General features: G+C 49.0%; 1 protein-coding gene across 1 annotated transcript; it reads left to right on the forward strand.

The window, feature by feature from the left end:
• Positions 1-18068: 18068 nt before the first annotated feature.
• Positions 18069-18371, forward strand: LOC309416160 (feather keratin Cos1-1/Cos1-3/Cos2-1-like; the record flags this gene model as incomplete). Its single annotated transcript, XM_082015736.1, has 1 exon — positions 18069-18371. One exon carries the CDS (start codon positions 18069-18071, stop codon positions 18369-18371), a length of 303 nt encoding a protein of 100 aa, XP_081871862.1.
• Positions 18372-21475: the final 3104 nt, after the last annotated feature.

Consider the following 21475-nt stretch of genomic DNA (forward strand, 5'->3'; position numbering starts at 1 on the left):
AGAGGCAAGTTGAGCAAAGGGGGTTCTGCTGCTGCAGCTGTGCCTGAGCGGTTGGATTTTTGTTGTCAGCCTCCAATAGAAGCTGGGCTGCGGAAGCTCCTGACACCTCCTGAAACGTGCCCAGTGGCCTCGGCCCCAGCAGGAGCCTTATGCGCTACAGCTTCCCTGAATTAAATGGAGGGTGTCACTATACAGGAGGTCAGTATAAGCTCAAGCTCCAGGTGAGCACTGAGGAAACTTTCGGGGGGAGATAGTCTGTGGTTTGGCCTCTGAGAGAGAACATCACAGCCCTAAAGAAAGTAGAAGATAATGGAGGCATTCATTTAAGGCATACCGCTGTGCTTCTTTGAGACCTGAAGCAATCTTCCTTGTAAGTGAGAGGTGTCTTATGCCAGCTCAAAATTGATAGTGTCCTCCTTATGGCTGCTTTCAAGCCTGTGATCTTCCTAATGGGGGATGAACATAAGGCCTTGTACTCTATATGTTTTCTGTACTTAAAGATATTTAGAAGTACTGAGTATATACAACCGGTATCCACTCAGTAATTCTCCTTTTTGCATGTATTCTCCCTTGATGCCTTCTATATGCTCTTGGGGCCGGGGCTGGGTTCAGGCCCTCAGTACCTTCAAGGAAGACGCAGAGTGGACCATGGAAGGACTAAGCAGTTTTTCTTTATCTTCTCCTGTCCCTCTTCTCCCACATTATTGCCATGCACTCCATGTCATGTGAGAGAGGAGAGTCTGTGTAATGCCAACGTATATACATCTCCCTAAATTAGTATTTAAGGTGTTTGGAAGCACCTGTGACATTGAGACCAAAAATGGAGTCTCAGGTCACCTCCAGTAATGTCTTGGGTTTCTGTGCAAATACAGTGTTTTATTCTTGGAGATATGCTGGCTGTGCTGTGACATTGTGCATATTGAAGAGGCAGATTTTTTTGAGACATTTTGGCCAAGCACTCCATGGGCTTCTGTTTATATGGATTAGGATGTGCTTGTGGCTTTCCTCTTTCCTCTTTTCTGGTCTGCATAACTTTCAAAATGTAATGCAGTGCATTTGTACATCAGGCATACTAATGGGTGCCATTTAGCACTACTTGTTAGATGATTTAGGCCCATAGTGTTGTAGTCTACATATATTAAAAAAAATTAAGTTTATGCTGTTGGTTTGTGTGTCTTGTAAGTTTAGAGCCTTCTCTCCCCACTTCAGGCAAATTTGGAATTATGTTAAAGATAATTAAGTACTTATAAAGTAGCATCAGGGAAGAGAAAATCTATCCAAATGCTGCCCATACTGTGGGAAATGAGATGAAAACCTGGCAATTGCACGAGGTAACTAATCAATTAGCACATACACACTGCCCTGCCAATATGCATCCATGTATCTACAGATAAGCTACAGCATATGGCATTTCTTCCCTAGCGGGTATGATGTGGGAGACATGTGAGGCTCAGGTTATTGAAGTAGAGGAGAAGGAACCCCAGACAGAAGGTGCAAACCTGTAGGAAGTAGGTAAATGTGTTTGCATATTGTCGTGGTTTAGCCCCAGCCGGCAACTAAGCACCACGCAGCCGCTCGCTCACTCTCCCTCCCACAGCAGGACGGGGGAGAGAATTAGGAAAAACCTCGTGGGTTGAGATAAACACGGTTTAATAGGACAGAAAGAAAGAAGGGAACAATAATGATAATACCAACAAAGGAATGTATAAGAACAAGTGATGCCCAATACAGAAATTGCTCACCACCCCGTGATCGACAGCCCGTCCCCGAGCAGCGATTTCCGCCCCCCCGGCCAACTCCAGTTTATGTACTGGGCATGACGTCGTATGGTAGGGAATATCTCTTTGGCCAGTCTGGGTCAGCTGTCCCGGCTGTGTCCCCTCCCAGCTCCCCGTGCACCCCCAGCCTGCTCGCTGGCAGGCCAGCACAAGAAGCTGGACTGTCCTTGACGGCTCAGCAACAACCCAAAACATCAGCACATTATCAACTGCTGAAGCCAGTTCTGGTTTCATCACTGCTGCACGTTGCTTGGTTTCAGTGAAGCTCATTCTTCATCAGTCTGGGTGATTCTTACTATAATACCATTGATATGGTAGATAGCAGCCATAGTAGTAATGTCATTCTGAACAATTAACATAATACAATTCAAATCATTGACTGTTTTCACCCAAAATCAAGTCTCCTTGAGGGACTTCCCCATCCTTCCGCATTACCCACCAAGTGCACCCAGGTCCCTGGGCAAAGGCAATCCCACGAATGGGTTTGCCTTTTCCTAATGCAGGAGTAACCCAGACTGTCTTCCCCAGCATGTTTCTCACATGCACCACAGGGACTTTATCCCCTTCTACAGTACGTAGAAGTTTTGATTGGGCAGGGCCGGCTCTATTAGTAGATCCCCTAGTGTTGACTAACCAGGTGGCTTTGGCTAAATGATTATCCCAATTTTTGAATGTCCCATCACCCATTGCTCTCAGTGTAGTCTTTAACAGTCCGTTGTATCGTTCAATTTTTCCGGAAGCTGGTGCATGATAGGGGATATGATACACCCACTCAATGCCGTGCTCTTTGGCCCAGGTGTCTATGAGGTTGTTTCGGAAATGAGTCCCATTGTCTGACTCAATTCTTTCGGGGGTGCCATGTCGCCATAAGACTTGTTTTTCAAGGCCCAGGATAGTGTTCCGGGCGGTGGCATGGGGCACAGGGTATGTTTCCAGCCATCCGGTGGTTGCTTCCACCATGGTAAGCACATAGCGCTTGCCTTGGTGAGTTTGTGGAAGTGTGATATAGTCAATCTGCCAGGCCTCCCCATATTTATATTTCAACCATCGTCCTTCATACCAGAGAGGCTTTAACCGCTTGGCTTGTTTGATCGCAGCACACGTTTCACATTCATGGATAACCTGTGCAATAGCATCCATGGTCAGGTCCACCCCTCGATCCCGAGCCCATCTATATGTTGCATCTCTTCCCTGATGGCCTGAGGTGTCATGGGCCCACCGAGCTATAAATAATTCACCCTTATGTTGCCAGTCCAGATCCACCTGAGCCACTTCAATCTTAGCAGCCTGATCCACCTGATGGTTGTTTTGATGTTCTTCGGTGGCCCGACTCTTGGGTACGTGAGCATCTACGTGACGTACTTTTATGACGAGATTCTCTAGTCGGGCAGCAATATCTTGCCACAATTAGGCAGCCCAGATGGGCTTGCCTCTGCGTTGCCAGTTGCTCTGCTTCCATTGCTGCAGCCACCCCCATAGAGCATTTGCCACCATCCATGAGTCAGTATAAAGATAGAGTACTGGCCATTTTTCTCGTTCAGCAATATCTAAAGCCAGCTGGATGGCTTTCACCTCCGCAAACTGACTTGATTCACCTTGTCCTTCAGCAGCTTCTGCGACTCGTCGTATAGGGCTCCATACAGCAGCTTTCCACCTTCGATGTTTGCCTACAATACGACAGGACCCATCAGTAAACAGGGCATATTGCCTTTCGTTCTCTGGCAGTTCATTATATGGTGGAGCCTCTTCAGCACGCGCCACCTCCTCTTCCGGTGATATTCCAAAATCTTTGCCTTCTGGCCAGTCCATGATCACTTCCAAGATTCCCGGGCGATTAAGATTTCCTATTCGAGCCCGCTGTGTAATAAGCGCGACCCACTTACTCCACGTAGCATCAGTCGCATGATGCATAGAGGGGACACTCCCTTTGAACATCCAGCCCAGCACCGGCAGTCGGGGTGCCAGGAGGAGCTGTGCTTCAGTACCAACCACTTCTGAGGCAGCTCGAACTCCTTCATATGCCTCCAATATCTCCTTTTCAGTTGGAGTATAGCGGGACTCAGATCCCCTATATCCTCGACTCCAAAACCCTAGAGGTCGACCTCGAGTCTCTCCTGGTGCCTTCTGCCAGAGACTCCAGGTAGGGCCATTCTCCTCGGCTGCCGTGTAGAGCACATTTTTAACATCTTGTCCTGCCCGGACTGGCCCGAGGGCTACGGCATGAACTATCTCCTGTTTGATTTGTTCGAAGGCTTGTCGTTGCTCAGGGCCCCATTTAAAATCGTTCTTCTTCCGGGTCACTTGATAAAGAGGGCTTACAATCAGACTGTAATTTGGAATATGCATTCTCCAGAAACCCACAACACCCAGAAATGCTTGTGTTTCTTTTTTGCTAGTTGGTGGAGACATAGCTGTTATTTTGTTGATCACATCCGTTGGGATCTGTCGACGTCCATCTTGCCATTTTATTCCTAAAAACTGGATCTCTTGTGCAGGTCCCTTGACTTTACTTTGCTTTATAGCAAAACCAGCTTTCAGAAGGACTTGAATTATTTTCTTCCCTTTCTCGAAAACTTCTTCTGCTGTGTTGCCCCATACGATGATGTCATCAATGTATTGCAGATGCTCTGGAGCTTCACCCTGTTCCAGTGCAGTCTGTATCAGCCCATGGCAAATGGTAGGGCTGTGTTTCCACCCCTGGGGAAGTCGATTCCAGGTGTATTGGACACCTCTCCAAGTGAAAGCAAACTGTGGCCTGCACTCTGCCGCCAAAGGGATCGAGAAAAACGCGTTAGCAATATCAGTGGTGGCGTACCACTTGGCTGCCTTTGACTCCAGTTCATATTGAAGTTCTAGCATGTCCGGCACAGCAGCGCTCAGTGGCGGCGTGACTTCATTCAGGCCACGATAGTCTACTGTCAGTCTCCACTCTCCATTAGACTTTCGCACTGGCCATATGGGGCTGTTGAAGGGTGAGCGAGTCTTGCTGATCACTCCTTGGCTCTCCAGCCGACGAATCAGCTCATGGATGGGGATCAGGGAGTCTCTGTTGGTGCGATATTGCCGCCGGTGCACTGTTGTGGTAGCGATCGGCACCTGTTGTTCTTTGACTCTGAGCAACCCCACCACGGAAGGGTCCTCTGAGAGACCAGGCAAGGTGGACAGCTGTTTAATTTCTTCCGTCTCCAAGGCAGCTATACCAAAAGCCCACCGGTACCCTTTTGGGTCCTTGAAATACCCTCTGCTGAGGTAGTCTATGCCCAGGATGCACGGAGCCTCCGGGCCAGTCACAATGGGGTGCTTCTGCCACTCATTCCCAGTTAGACTCACTTCAGCCTCCAGTACAGTCAGCTGTTGGGATCCCCCTGTCACTCCAGAAATACAGGTGGGTTCTGCCCCTATATGGCTTGATGGCATCAGGGTACATTGTGCACCGGTGTCCACTAAAGCCTTATATTCCTGTGGGTCTGACGTGCCAGGCCATCTAATCCACACAGTCCAATAAACTCGATTGTCCCTCTCCTCCGCCTGGCTGGAGGCAGGGCCCCTCTAATCCTGCTCATAGTACTCGTTACCCACTTCTTGTAAATAGGAATCAGAAGTCCCTTCAAGAGGATCAGAGGTGAGATCAGCTCTTCTATTCTTTCTGGGAAGCTGCCCACTGGAAAGTGGAGCGACGATTTTCCTCGAGGAACCTGAACCCCCTTTTGTAATTGTTTTTCCTTGCAGCTCGTGTACTCGTGCCTCTAGGGTCGAGGTAGGTTTTCCATCCCACCTCCTCATGTCCTCTCCGTAGTCACGCAATTGAAACCACAGGGTGGCTCGTGGTGTGTATCCTCTATATCTTCTCTCTTGAACAGAAGAGCGCTTACTCCTAATGGCTGAGACACTGGTCCGTATGGGTGGAGGGTAGGGCATATCCTCTTTGAATTGCCGGAACTCTCGGGACAGTCTCTATAGCAGAGACGCAGGCCCATAGGGAGGAAGAGAGACTTTCTTCGTATTGCCGGAGTTGGCCAGCCAATTCATCCACCGTTGGTCTCTCTCCGTCCTTCCAGGCCATTACTGCTAATGAGTTGGCATATGATGATGGTGCACTCCGTACAAACTTCCGCCACATAGGTTGCGTGCAATTGACTTCATCTGGATCTTTGGATGATTGTCCATTGTCCAAGTCACCATAAATCACTTCCAGCACCGCTAGCTCCCTCAGGTACTGGATACCTTTCTCCATGGTGGTCCACTTGCCTGGGTGACATAGAACATCTTCCTTGAAGGGATACCTTTCCTTCACACCCGACAGGAGTCGTCTCCAGAGGCTGAGGACTCGTGCACCTTTTCCAATTGCTTTGTCAATGCCCCCTTCCCTAGAAAGGGATCCCAGCTGCTTGGCTTCCCTACCCTCTAATTCCAGGCTACTGGCCCCATTATCCCAGCATCGGAGCAGCCAGGTGACAATGTGCTCACCTGGACGACGGCTGAAATCCTTTCGCATATCTCGCAATTCACTCAGGGATAGAGATCGGGTAGTTACCGTCTCTTTTATAAGTTCTTCCTCTTCCTCCTCTTCAAGCGATGACTCGCTCTCTTCCCTCTTCCGTGCTTGTGATGGCCCTGCTTCAGAGCACTCTGCCTCCTCACTCTCTTCCTCTGGCTCCTTCTTAGCAGGATCTTCCTCCTCCCTTACTAAACGAGCTGACTTCCGCTTCCAAGATTTCTTCTTTTGTACAGGGGCAACTGATACCGGGATGGGCTGGTCCTCTGGTTCAGCTGCAACAGTCTGAGTAGCTACAGTGCCCGCCGTGGGGGTTGGAGTAGTGGCAGTGCCCGCCGTGGGGGTTGGAGTAGTGACAGTGCCTGCTACAGACGTTGGAGTAGTCACAGTGCCTGCCACATTGCCATCAGACCCAGAGAGCCTCTCTCCCCTTTGCATAGTGTTAAATAGGGTTCGGTAGGCATGGGCCAGGCCCCAGCACATGGCAATGATTTGTGTCTCCTTGGAGCTGCCAGGCTGACAGCATACTTCTTCCAGATACTCTGCTAGTTTATCAGGATTCTGCACTTGTTCGGGAGTGAAGCTCCAAAACACCGGAGGTGCCCACCGCCCCAGGCATTTGCCCATGCTGTTCCACACACCCTGCCATTCATAGCTATCCAGCCTTGGGGCAGATCTCCGGGTGATATTCTTAAATTGCTTGCTAACCTTAGACAAAACTGAAACCATGTTCCCCAGAAGTAGCAATAGAGGTATTTTAACCAGCCAAGGGTGTTCAAAATACTGAAAAATTATTGTGATGAAGGAGGAAATGTTATGATAGAGGGTAGCAAAGGTACCATTCTGCATTTCCTCCATAAAAAACCTTTCAGAGGCAGAAGTATAATTGCTAATCGTCTCCACAAGACTGTAGCCAAAATACAGTAACGGCTTTAGTACAGAGCTCAGATGATACCACATTAAGCTCAAGGTCAGTGCTCTAAAAACAAAATTCACAGGCGAGACATTACTAATCATTGCAGAGTACAGCAGCCCGCAGAAACCAACACTGATCCTTAACATGTACAGCAAAGACGAGAGCATGATGCAAATCAAACTGATATTGTGACCTGCAACCGTTATTATCTCAAGCCTCGGGCCCCACGTTGGGCGCCAAAAAGGACTGTCGTGGTTTAGCCCCAGCCGGCAACTAAGCACCACGCAGCCGCTCGCTCACTCTCCCTCCCACAGCGGGACGGGGGAGAGAATTAGGAAAAACCTCGTGGGTTGAGATAAACATGGTTTAATAGGACAGAAAGAAAGAAGGGAACAATAATGATAATACCAACAAAGGAATGTATAAGAACAAGTGATGCCCAATACAGCAATTGCTCACCACCCCGTGATCGACAGCCCGTCCCCGAGCAGCGATTTCCGCCCCCCCGGCCAACTCCAGTTTATGTACTGGGCATGACGTCGTATGGTAGGGAATATCTCTTTGGCCAGTCTGGGTCAGCTGTCCCGGCTGTGTCCCCTCCCAGCTCCCCGTGCATCCCCAGCCTGCTCGCTGGCAGGCCAGCACAAGAAGCTGGACTGTCCTTGACGGCTCAGCAACAACCCAAAACATCAGCACATTATCAACAGTTTCTCATCCCAAATCCAAAACACAGTCTCACACTACCTTCTGTGAGGAAAACCAGCTCTATCCTGGCTGAAACCAGGACACCTTGTAATCAGCACTGGTGAGGCCGCACCTTGAATATTGTGTTCAGTTTTGGGCCTCTCACTACAAGAAGGATGCTGAGGTGCTGGAGCGTGTCCAAAGAAAGGCAACAAAGCTGGTGAGGGGTCTGGAGCACAAGTCTTATGAGGAGCGGCTGAGGGAACTGGGGTTGTTTAGTTTGGAGAAGAGGAAGCTGAGGGGAGACCTTATCGCTCTCTACAACTACCTGAAAGGGGGTTGTGGCGATGAGGGTGTTGGCCTCTTCTCCCAAGTAACTAGTGATAGGACAAGAGGAAATGGTCTCAAGTTGCGCCAGGGGAGGTTTAGATGGGATATTAGGAAAAATTTCTTCACTGAGAGGGTGGTCAGGCATTGGAACAAGCTGCCCAGGGAGGTGGTGGTGTCGCCATCTCTGGACGTGTTCAAAAAACGTGTGGATGTGGTGCTTCAAGAAATGGTTTAGGGAACATGGTGGCGCTGGATTAATGGTTGGACTTGATGATCTTGAAGGTCCTTTCCAACCTTAGTGATTCTGTGATTCTGTGATTCTGTGATTCTACCTTATTGCTTAATCAAAACTCCCCAGGTTCTATCTCCCGGGCACTTCCTACAGATGAGGACCATCTTCTCTGTCTCCGCTGGAAAAGTAGTTGTAGAAAGCAAGAAGTTGTCCCCTGAGACATCTCTTTGCCAAGATGGGCAGGCCCAATTCTCCCAGCTCAGCCTCCTCTCGCATGTCGTGCTTGTCAGGCCCCTAAGTAGCATGGTGACATTTGCTGGTCTTGCTGAGTATGTTGACCTTCTTCTTGGACAAGGGAGCCCCAACCTGGATGTGGTACTCCAGATGCAGTCTCACAAGGGCCAGAGGGGCAGGGTCACTTTCCTGGACCTGCCGGAAACACTTTGGCTAATCCAGCTGAGGGTGCAGTTGGCCTTCTTCGCTGCAAGGGCACACTGTTCTGCCTCATGTTCAGCCTGGCCGTCTCCTAAAACCACACAACCTCTTCTGCACATCTGCTTCCTCGGCATCCTGTCCCCAGCCTGCAGGACTGCAAGTCGGCCCCTTTCTTCCCGGTCACTACTCTGTGAGCCTGGTAGTCCAGACAACTTTCCACCCACATTATCACCCTCTTAATGAACACACACATCATCAGGAAGTATGGGAGAGGGTGTGAAAGATCCTTTAAAACTCCAGATACACACCTGCCCTGCCCTTCCCTTCTCCACAATGGCCGCTACCTCACGAGAAAGCAATGAGGGTGGTGTTTGGCTCCACTAAGAGCCTCAGCTCAGAAGTGGCTCCATGGAGAAGGGAATCAGCCCTGGCTGAGCTTTCCCAGCAGCACTTCCCGGCAACGATGTGGCTAAGGTCACTAAGGGAAGGGGGGAAGCCCTCGGCTGCGCTGCCTGTAAGTTGGACTTGAGCACAGACTGACAGATATTCAGGAGGGGAGACTGGCTTAAAAAATTTACCCACTGTACACATCCAATGTCCCTTCCTGACGCGGAAGTCATGGACACGACGTACTCGATCAATATGATCAGGTCGATGCCAACCTTTTTTGTACAACACAATCCCTTTTATACACATGCTCCTTTGCTTCCTCTTAATTGTTTAACTCAGCTCCTTCTCCTCAAGGTCGAGCCCTTGCAGGGTGTTCCAAACATCTCCCCCTTTTTGTTTATCTGTAAACAAAACCTGATGGATCATTCGCAACCCAAGGACTGTGAGGAAGATGGACCATCTGTACATTCTTGTATCGTCCTGTGCTGTGAACTCAGCCCAGCAGTCGGTAGGTGCCAGCTTTATGTGGGCATCCCCACGGAGGCAACGGTGGCCTTGCCGTACACCGGCCCACTGCCCTTCAGGAAATCCCGGTATTTACACATTTGCAGAGGAACGAGTTTCGACACACGTGGCCAGCGAGTGTCGGAACTCACCTCAGTTGTCACCTTTTAACACAGGGAGCCTATGCACGCGCCACAGCCATCCCGTCTATTGGTTCGTAGGCTTTGTTCACACGGCATCTTACCATAATCCAGCAGTCACATATCAACTATGCTTAAGCCAATAGCAGAATGTTACAAGGCAAACAATTCTAGCTGTACTACTCCTAGCGATGGAAACTACTCCTAGCAATGGAAAAAGCGCCTGCACAAAGCTATGAAAACCAATATTGTATCTTACCAGAGAATTTGCTGTTATAGAGCGCTTTGTCCTAAAAGCTTTCCATTTTCCTCTAATGATACCACGAATTTCAGTGTGATTTATCCATACATTTTCTTTTGGCTGAGGTGGCATCCAGATTGCGATGACACCTGATAGTGTCACGATGTGTCCGACGATGACGATGGTGACGGTTTCGCCCATGGTTTTACCCATTTTGCAGGTGCCTAACAAGTTCCAGAATCTGTAATGACACAAGCATAAACTCGTCCTCAGGTTAGCAGTTGAAAAGGTCCTTCCCACATATTCTTTTCCAAACTTTTAACTTTTACTTGCACATTTTGTGTTAACTCAAACAGACTTCCTGTCATTCCTTTTACATGTTTTATTATGGGAGGTACTGTTTCTCCTTCTGCTAGACGCAAATAATTTAACACATATATGGCTTTATTCAAATGTTCTTGGAGTGGTGTGGTAGCGTCTCCCCCTTTTTGTTCTGAGCGTGTTTATCTAACCAGGTTTATCTAACAAAGCTCATTCATTGGGTGTTTAAGACGCTCATTTGGATTATTAGCTAGCCAAACATTCTTTATTACCTTTTGAACCATTCCTTGTAGACAGTGTAATAAACACAGTACAATAAGCATTATTATTAAGATAACAAGTCATATAACAACTACCCCTTTAAGTAAGTCTTTTAACCATCCAATTAGGCCCAAACTTGACAGCCATGATTCGAGGCCAAGCAAACTTGTCTTTAACTTATCTGTTAACTCCTTCTGTTTTCGCAATTGTTGAATTACCATCTGTGAGTTATCTGTTAAATTCATACAACACAATTCATACATTCTTCAAACTCCTCACATCCGTGCCCTTGGGCCAAAAGTAGGAAGTCGATTGCTGCCCTATTTTGCAACGTCGCATGCCTTATTGAGTCAGTTTCCATTAACAAAACACTGAGCGCTGCAGAAGTAGCATTGGTTTGTTTTGCTAGCCAACATCCCAATCTATTTAAGGTGGTTAAACCTTGGGCAGCAGCGACCCCAGGGGCAAGGAAAGAGGCTAATATGGTTTTGTCTGCATTCCAAAAATCCAATTGATCATTGCACCCTTCCTGATATTTTTGAATCTGTCGTTTTATTCTATGCCGTCGGGTAAGGTTTAATATCATACAAGTGTTGGGAGTCAACAATGTCAGACACCCCAATGTGCAAGGACCACCTCTCAAACGGGAGGGAATGCCTTGCCATGCACGATCACCACAAATAAAAATATTCCTTCAGGGAACCTTTTTGGGATAATACTAGAACGCGAGTTGTTCCTCGCCGTATAATTATACCAATAGGTATCATTCTGAAAAACGGCCAACGTGGGGCTTACATCCTGTGATCTGGTATCGTTCTGTCCCGTATAATTAAAATATAAACAGGCAGGGGCCGTAATGCTTCCTAAAATATCCAACTCCTGTGGTTCCAACAACTCCTGTGGCCCGTGCGCCATCCATCCGTCCCACTTATCCATAGCTGCGGAGGTGTTTGTTATGTTTAAAAACAAGGCTAGATCAGCGGCGGTCTTATTTACTACCATTGCCAAATAATAGTCCCCTAATGGCAGACCAACCAAGCATGTTGTAAACAGATTCTCAGCAGTGGACATGGATAAACAAAGGTGGTCTTGGCCCGTTTGATTAGCTAGTGTAACCCAGATATTTTTTCTTGGTTGAACAGAAAACCATGTCTGACCCTGGCATATGAAACACGTGACCATCAGACTCACGAACAACTTTCTTCCGCTTGTGGAGAGAGCTGTGCTCGCCATGGTCGAAGCCATCAACTTGGAACCCATCTCACTCCGCTATCTGTAAGAATACAAGCATAGCCTCGACCAGTCATTTTTATCTCCGCAGGTCCTTTCCATTCTCCTGTGACATCATCTTTGTACTGTACTAAAATTCTTTTCCCAGTCTGTGATACCCCAGATTGTAAACTTGAACCATGAATCACCATTGGAGGGTCTTCCCTGTCTCCCGTGAAGCGCAAATAATTTAGCACATACACCGCCTTTGCAAGTCGTTCTGCCGTGTCCAGCACGCTTCCCCCTTTTTGTTTTTGCAAAAGCACTTTCAATGTTTGATGTGCCCACTCCATGATAGCTTGCCCTGTTGGGGGAATGAGGAATCCCTGTAATATGTCGAATGCCCCAAAGCTGACAGAAATGAGAAAATTTCTGAGACACATACGGAGGCCCATTATCCGTTTTTACCTGTAAAGGTACTCCTAAGGCCATAATAGCAGCATGCATATGCTTGATAACATGTCGCGCTGTTTCTCTGCCTTGTGCTGTAGCCCAAATGGCATGCGAAAAGGTGTCTATCGAGACATGGACATATTTCATTCTTCCAAATTCCGGAACATGTGTCACATCCATCTGCCATAACTGTAACGACTGGAGCTCTCTGGGATTAACCCCTATACCAATGCCCATCCCTGCTTTCTGACAGCTGGGACAAGACTGGACAATGCCCCTACCATCAGTTACGGGAATATGGAACTCTTTTGCCAACGCCTTTGCTGACTGATGGAAAAACTCATGTGATAGCCTAGCTTGTTCAAATGTTCTTACCGCAGGTGCGGTCCAGGCTGGAGCTACGAGGTGATCAGCGTGGGCATTTCCTACGGCTAAACCCCCACACTGCTGATGGCTATGAATGTGCATAATAAAATATGGTTGCTGTCGTTGGTTTAAATACCTCAACAGCTGCAGCAATAAGGAATATAATACCGGATTTTTGACTGCTTTGACCATGTCATGTTCAAGTCGCTGTACCGTGCCCACCACATATTGTGAATCCAACACAACGTTAACAGCCTTTTGAGACCATTTTTCGAATACCCAAAGAACTGCTCGAAGTTCCATAGTTTGTAAAGAATCTCCAAGCACCCCAGGTAACAGTTGATGTTTCCATTCGTCGTTTTCTTGCCAAGTGACAGCCGCTCTACGGGATTTGCGTCCTGCGTCGGTAAAGACTGTCACCACGTTCACTGGGGTCTCCGATCGCATGGGCATTTCTTCAAACTGTTGACTAACCAACAGTGACAACAATCTATCTGACAGATAGCTATTTGTAACGCATCCCAAAAAGTCCGAGATTGCGATCTGAAACTCCAGAGAACTGGCCAACAACCAATCTAAGTACATTTGAGATAGAGGAACATAAATTATTACAGGTTCTAACCCAGATATCTCTACAATTCTTTGTCTTCCCTTAATAATGAGTTGTGCAAATAATTCATGTCTGGTAACCACTGTTTTTCTGGGTTAGTAGGAGAGAAAAACCCATTCCAACACTTTCAAACTGTCCGCCGTATTTCCTAACTGCACAATCAGTCCTAGTGGATGTTTCCATTCCCCTCCTGAATTAATTATCATAAGTGAGATACTCTCAGTAGGTGAACATCTGTGAGCATAGGCTGTTGCTATCTTCTCAGTAATTTTCTGCAAAGCTTGCTGTTGATCCTCGTCCAGTTGAAGGCGCTCCGGATCTTCCACCGATGACCCCAGGAGCGGCATCAACGGCCTCAGACCATCATTAGTAATTCCGCAAATATTTTGAACCCACTGTATAACCCCCATTAATTTTTGGACATCAGAAAGATTTTCTATTTTTGAATTAATCTTTATCTTTTGTGGGCAGACCGCTCCACTGGTGATAATCCAACCTAAATACTGCCATCGTCCCTTCTTTTGAATTTTTTCCGGTGCTATTTTTAGACCCCGTTTTCCTAAATCATGCTCTAATTGCTGTAAAATGTGGTCTGCATTCAATTGTGTCCCTGCTATTAACATATCATCCATATAATGATACATTATTAAATCCAGATACTTTCTCCGCACCAGCTCTAGAACCTATGCCACAAATGTCTGATACATTGTAGGTGAATTTTTCATTCCTTGCGGTAACACTACCCAGTGATACCTCTTTGCTGGTTCTCCTTTATTTACCGATGGTACCGTAAAGGCAAACTTCTCTGCATCCTCAGCTGCTAAGGGAATGGTAAAAAAGCAATCCTTTAGATCAATTATCAACAAATCCCAATCCTTTGGTAACATAACCGGAGAGGGTAGTCCAGGCTGTAATGTCCCCATATCACACATTACTGCGTTGATTGCCCACAAGTCGTGTAGCAGCCGCCATTTTCCAGATTTTTTTGGTATAGTAAATATAGGTGTATTCCACGGACTGGTCGACGGCACAATGTGCCCAGCTTCCAGTTGTTCTTGCACCAAGCTATTAATAATTTGCAGCCGTTCTTGCTTCAGCAGCCACTGATCTATCCATACTGGTTTAGTTGTTTTCCAACTCAGCTTTAGGATTAGCTGCTGCTCAGTGACCGCCCCTAAAAAGGTGGTGTAACTAGTCGAGCCCCTGTTTGACTGAGTAGGTCCCTGCCTACCAAGGCAACAGGCAAATGCATCACGTATGGTCGCGTAGAAACCGTTCTTCTGTCTGGAAACGTAAAAGCAATTACGTCTTTGCTCACCAACGTAACTTGTGTCCCTCCTACTCCCATAATTCCTGTATTAGCCGGCATCAAGGGCCAGTGCTTAGGCCACTTATGATAGGAGACAATGGTGACATCTACCCCTGTATCAATAACCATACCTAATCTAGTGAGTTGCCCATTGGGATGTCTTAAATCCATTTGTTCTTCAGGTTTTCCCCTACTAATATCTAAAGCCAATAAAACATCTGGCTGCCCTGTAGATCCAAAACCTTGATCCTCGCTTATTCTTGTGCTAGCATTGGGCACTATCAATTTAAACGGAATCAATTGAGCAATTTTTGACCCTGCTAAGATTGTCAACGGAGGAACAGGGGTATGTACCATAATTTTAATTACGCCATGATAATCAGCATCAATCAATCCTGGGACTACAAAGATACCTTGCCTAGATGCTGAGGATCGTCTTATTAACAGAGCACTTAAATCATGATCTAAAGGTCCCCTGAGGTCCCGAGGGACCCTGCAGAGGGTAGCAGTGGGTCAAACACCGATATTTCTTCCTGACCTCCCGCCCCCACCCCACGCCGCAGAAACAGACTTGTGGGTGGCGGCAGTGTTCTGGAGACGGGTAGCACCGTATGGTCCAACCGAGTCTCCAACTGCTTCAGTCTTTCTATCAGCTCCTGCAACTGTTGCTCTGTTTGGTCACGGAGCTCCCCCTCATCTACTGGCAGCAGTGACGGTGAGGATCATTCTGGCGACTCGCTCCGGGGACTTGTAAGTGGGAACTCTGGCCGTTCCTGGCTATCTCGTTCTGGTGCTGTGACTATGGTCGGAACAGTCATGCTTCTTTTTGGGGGCACCCAAGGAACTACCGGACCCTCAAACATCATAGAGGTAGCGGTGCCTCTCAGATCCCCAAATTCAGCTGACAGAGCTGCAAAGGCAGAAGCAGTGGCAATGCATTCCACCTTTAGTTCTTTTAATGTCTCTAGGATCAACCTCCAGAGCATCAGAAACTTTATACTGTCTTTGCGGCCTGTGCTGACTTCATCCCACAGTGCTGCAGCAATTCCTTCCCAGATCGGGACCTCAAAAGCCGCACCTACTGAGGGGATTAGTCCTTTTTGCCGCGCCCATACCAATAATCTTTTTAGGCCGGCTTCCTCATACTGTACACCAATCTGAGAGGATATGTTGGAGGAGCTTTACCACCGCTTCTTCCTCTTTTGTTAGCATGGACCCCATTTCCTCCCCAGCCAATCACCTGATCAGGGCGAGATTCCGACGGTTTCTTCATTTTCGCTAGCATCCTCCAGGCACCGGGGCAGCACCTGTTACGGCTGGCTTCCGCACCCCCTTTGCTCTCTCTTCTGCTCTGGGAAGCATCGACTAGAGGGTCCCTGTTCAGGCGCCAAATGACGTGGAAGTCACAGACATGACGTACTCAATCAATATGATCAGATCGATGCCAACCTTTATTGTACAACACAATCCCTTTTATACACATGCTCCTTTGCTTCCTCTTAGTTGTTTACCACAGCTCCCTCTCCTCAAGGCTGAGCCCTGCAGGTGTCTAGCTGTTTACCAGCTTCTCAATGCTACAGTTCCTTCCCCTTAAGGTTGAGCCCTTGCAGGGTGATCCCAACACCTTCCCTTCCAGGGGCAGTTCTGGGGCACTCAGACCGAGATTCCAATAAAAGGCATGAACATGTTTGTAGGCTGAAGCCGAAAGCAGTCAGCAGCTCTTTGGCTTTGCTGTCCAAGCCACAGAGTCTGCCCATCCACTCAGAGCACAACAACATCGGGCTTCAAGTTCCGTTCATTCAGCACCTGCTTGATCCACAGTCTCAGTCCCTGCCTGACACGGCACCAGGCTGGTGAACTGCACAAGTACATTTAGCAATGGCTTGGACACGAGAGAGGGCTGTGTCCCATCCCAGACACAAGCAACAGTGCAGTGGAAGCAGATGCACGCAGGGATGGCCAGCACATGGTCCTCAGGGTTCCTCAGCCTTTCTCCTTGCCCAAAAAGCAATCCCCATTCTTCTGAACTCCCTAGCGCTGGGCAGAACAGCTGTGTCCTGGCCTGGAGAGGCAGGGAGGGGGGACTGCCAGCCCCGCTGAGGCACTCCCAATCTTGTTACACCGAATTAAACACAGGATCCAAGCTGGAGGGAACCTGTTCTTGTTGGGCTCTGAAATTGGCATTAGCAGAGCGTGAGGTTTGGAGGGGCAGGAAAAGGAGGGCTCAGGACGCAGGGGCTGCATTTCGGTGCCTCTTCCCTGGACAGATCTCATTCCCTTGCGATGAGGGACACACAAGGACACACACACACACATGCTAATGCACAGCAGCATAAAGTCATGCACAAACTAGTGCTCCCATGTGCATCCACACAAACGTTGCTGCTTACAAGTGCACACAAGTAAACAACACACACAGGAACACAACGAAGCATGGACTCTGCTGAGGAGCCCTGGGGACTGGGCAGTGTTAGGTAGGGTGAAGCATAACCTAGGAGCACGCACACACCTGGGGTGGCATTGATAAATGACCATCAATGTGAAGCTGAGGAGGGAGGGAAAGGAAAGCATAGGGTACGTCCTCATGCACAGGAGCCCTTGGTGTCCAGCTGAGAATGGCTGGAGCTTTTTCCTGCGAACAGCACTTCAAAGAGCCCCAACAGAGTGACACAGGCTGATGTCACCTGCCTGCTCTGGACCTATCCAGTGTTTGAACTGAGTCTTCTGCCTGCACAGCTGCATTCCTGCCCCAGACATCCTTTCATCCCCATGCTCAGAAGAAGCCTTCATTGGGGAATGGGCATGGCGCAAAGCCGGCAATGAAAAGGCAGCAGTGTTGGAAACCGAAGCACAGCCCGTGTCATTAGCTGCGATGGTTTGCATTCAAGATGAGCTTGTCAGAAAATTGTTACCTCTGCAAAGGGTGCCTCTGGTCCTGCGGCAATGAAGGGCAGGTATAAGAGCCAGCCCAAGTCCCTGCTCTCTCATCCCTTTCTCTTGCCTCATTCTTTTTGGGAACCAGGTGAGTCTGATGCCCCTTCTCCTTCTCTTCCAAAGTGGGATCTCTTCTTGATGCACAACTCAGCTGATATTGGCTCTGTCCTGTGATGGAGCTTGGAGCTCCTTGTCATGACAGAAAGAAGTGGGTGGAAGTTCTGTTTAGAGAGAGGCTGGGATGTGGCTGAGGGGAGTTTTGATTAATGAATTACGAGAACGCCTCTACGGGCCAGGCTGTTCTTTGGAGGGCAATGAAGAACATATGGTTCCTGGCCCTGCTTCCAGTTACCCACTCCTCATTCTTTGTGACGGGGTAACCAGGCTGCTCCTCACTCACCCTTGTGCTCTGCTTCCTCCCTGCACTCTCTCCCAGGTGCACCTCTGGACCCTTAGCGACATGTCCTGCTACAACCAGTGCCTGCCATGCCGGCCCTGTGGCCCAACCCCGCTGGCCAACAGCTGCAACGAGCCCTGTGTCAGGCAGTGCCAGAACTCCACCGTTGTCATTGAGCCCCCTCCCGTGGTGGTGACCCTGCCTGGCCCCATCCTCAGCTCCTTCCCACAGAACACCGTTGTGGGATCCTCCACCTCCGCTGCTGTTGGCAGCATCCTCAGTTGTGATGGAGTGCCCATCACCTCTGGGTGCTGTGACCTCTCTGGCATTTCCAGCCGCTACTACGGCAGAAGGTGCCTCTTATGATAAATATGTGCCTGGGACAGACCCCCAGAGACTCCTTGAGGAACTCAGAACATGGTACTGGGAAGGGGATTGAGATTTTTTGGCTATGTTTTCAAGTTAGCTGAGTGGCTTTGCCTTTTTTTCTCGTTTCTTTGTTTGCTTCGGTTCCCCTTGGCAGCAAGGTCCCACCAAGGCCAGACTGGTGCAGAACATCTGCCTCCTCTCCCTCTATGGGACACGCAGACACAGAGACATCGTGCAAGAACTTCTTCAAAGCCAATGTCTGCAGACTCTTGGCTTTCCCTGGGGCTCCCTGCACTGGCAGCCACCACTCGGTGTGATTTTCTTTCCCTCTTTTGACTCATTAAAGTTCTGCTGCATTCAAGCCTGGCCTCCATGTGGTCCTTCCCTCTGTGGACTCTCCCCAAGCTGCCAGAGGAGAAGGGTGTTGCTCTGGGGTGGAAGGGGCTGAGGGCACAAGGAGACCTTTGTCCATTCACAGGGGAATGGGAGGTTGGGACACGCTGCAGTGCGGCCAGTTTTGGGTACCATTCCCTGGAGCTGAGGAAGACATCCCTGGCTGCTGGGCTGCCAGTGACCATCAGGCCTTGCCTTGTTGTGTCTCTGCCCACAAATTCCCAGAAAGGCACGAGGCCCTGAGGGGCAGCAGCCCCATGAGCTCTTGAGGAAGGGCGTTCCTCTTGCTCTGTGCAGAGCTGTGCTGGGTGGGTGTGGGGCTCCAGAAGGTGATTTGCTTTGCAGAACCGTAGTGTCGTAAAGCAGGGAGCAACCCTTGGGATGGCCCATAGCTGCTACTCCACGTCCCTCTGCCCTCCAACAGCCGATGGAGGGGCCATGGCCAGTGGGCATGGGCAGGAGTCACAGCAAAACGTCTCCCATGGTGCTGAATGCCTTGAGGCTGGAATTTGGAGCTTAGCATGTGGGAGCCGAGGGCAGTCAGCACAGAAATGGGGACAGTGAAACGGTGTCTTTCTGAAGGACATCAAATTGCTCTGAAACAGAGCATGCAGGAGCATGTGAAGATCAGCAAGGATTAAGTTACTGGGTGCACTTGTCAACAGAGCTGCAGGTGGGTGCAGAGCTCTGGACTACTTCATTGGTCTCCCCGAAGAATTTGTGCTCAGGTGTTGTCTGCCATTCTGTGGGGAGAGGATTTTTCTACAGGAAAAATTCCTCCCTTCTGATCAGTGGACATGTCCCTTGGCAGCCACTACAGTCTCATATCTTATTTTCTTCATATGAAAATTCTGATGCCTTGACAAAAGTGTGTAAGTTGAAGAATGGAAGTCAGTCTTGAGACGTGGAGAGGCTCAATGTCTGCAAAGGCCAGGACAGGTGTGACTCTGATGTGGTTTCTCTCTGTCTTAGAGTGGAAAACGGGTGACTGGATGACTGCCAAACCCTTGAGCTCACTCAAGCTGATGGGACTGGCCCATGACTGACTCATTGCTTAACGGTAGGGTCTGCAGGACTTGCCTAGGTTCATCTAGAGGGGCTGAGAGCTGGTGTCAGGTATCCTGGTTCTCATTTCTGTGGGTACATCATCACGCTCATGTACATGTTCATGTGATGGAGGCCGTGTGTACATTCGCATGTACACATGTGTGTCTGTGGCAGTACACATGCAAACGTGGGTGTGCACAAATGTTCTATGTGGGTGTGTTTGAGCAATTGCATCCACGATTGTGTATGTGTTTTAGCACATGCACGGGACTTCGTGCAGGAGAGCAGGAATGCGTGTGACTGGTCTGCATAATTCTGTGGGCAAAGGTGAGTGTAGATGTGTGTTTTTGTTGTGTGTACATCTGTGCAGAGGAGCATGCACATACACCTGTGTGCATATACATGTGTGCAGGAGCATGCATATGTGTAGGCATGTGTGCTTGAATACCTGCAAGTACATGGTGGTACGGGGGGTGCCTGTGCCCATCGGTATGGACATGGGCTCCCTTGGAAATGTATGTGCACACACCTCTGCATAAGTGCACGCGTATGAGTTGCTCTTTGGGTGCGTGGCAGCTCACGTGTGTGGTTGGGCGCGTGCGTGTGAATCTGTGTGTGCGCTGAAGGGGACACTCAAACTTTAACTGCTCAGCGGTGGTAATTTGTGACCAAGGAATGATCTCTCAGCGAGGGCAAGGAGGCCCAAGTGCAGAAGGGGTTAAGGTGGCTGGCAGCAGGACTGCCAGGGGCAGAAGGGCTGCCTGCAAGGGAGTGCAGTTTCCCATGGTGGTGAGATAAGAAAGAGCTGCAGCATTGTCTTGTGGCAATCCTGGCATGTGACTGCTCAGGGGCACCTTTGGGCAGCAGAGCTGGTGCTGGGGGATAGACCCAGTGCCAGGCTGAGGTGCCTCATGCCAATGCTGACAGGGTTGGTGCTGCTGCCAATGTATGTCAGGAATCGGCTCCTGATGGGCCTTTGCGGACTCCTGGTAGAAGTGCTTATGGTGGTAGGACTCTGTCCAATACACTCATCAGGTGGTGGGTTTTGATTTTTTGTTTTACTGCATATTTAAGCTAAAGCTTAATTTGCCTCAAGGGGCACAACAAACATTCCTCATCAGCACAAATAAGTGAGAGTCAAAGGTCTTGCTAAAATCGAGGCCCAACCACAGCCAGTGCCCCTCCCCTTCCTCACAGGGCCAGTCACCTCCTCACAGAAAGCAATGAGGCTGGTGAGGCATGATTTGCCCTCAGGAAACCCATGTGAGCTGCTCCCAAGCCCCTTCTTGCCTTTTATGAGTTCAGAAAAGGCTTCTGAGAGTATTTGCTCCATCTTCTTTCCAGAGGCTGAGTAGTGACTGACCAGTCAGCTCCTTGCACACCCTTGGATGCATCCCGAGTGATCCCACGAACTTGTCTATGCCTGACTGGTAGTAAGAGCTCCTTCATTCTTTCATCTTCTACTGCGGGTGCTGCTTCATTCTCCTAGAGTCTGTGAGGAGGCTCACGGATGTGGTAGGCCCGAGAAGCAGCCACAGCAGAAAAAATTAGAGGGTAAATAGGTTTTGAGTATGTCAGGCTTTTCCCTGTCATTTGTGACCAGGTCCCCATCCTCACTGCGGAATAGGCCCACATCTCCTTAACCTTCCAAGTACCTTCAT

Source organism: Phaethon aethereus (assembly GCF_964289735.1).
Source record: "Phaethon aethereus genome assembly, contig: HAP1_SCAFFOLD_339, whole genome shotgun sequence".
NCBI lineage: Eukaryota > Metazoa > Chordata > Aves > Phaethontiformes > Phaethontidae > Phaethon > Phaethon aethereus.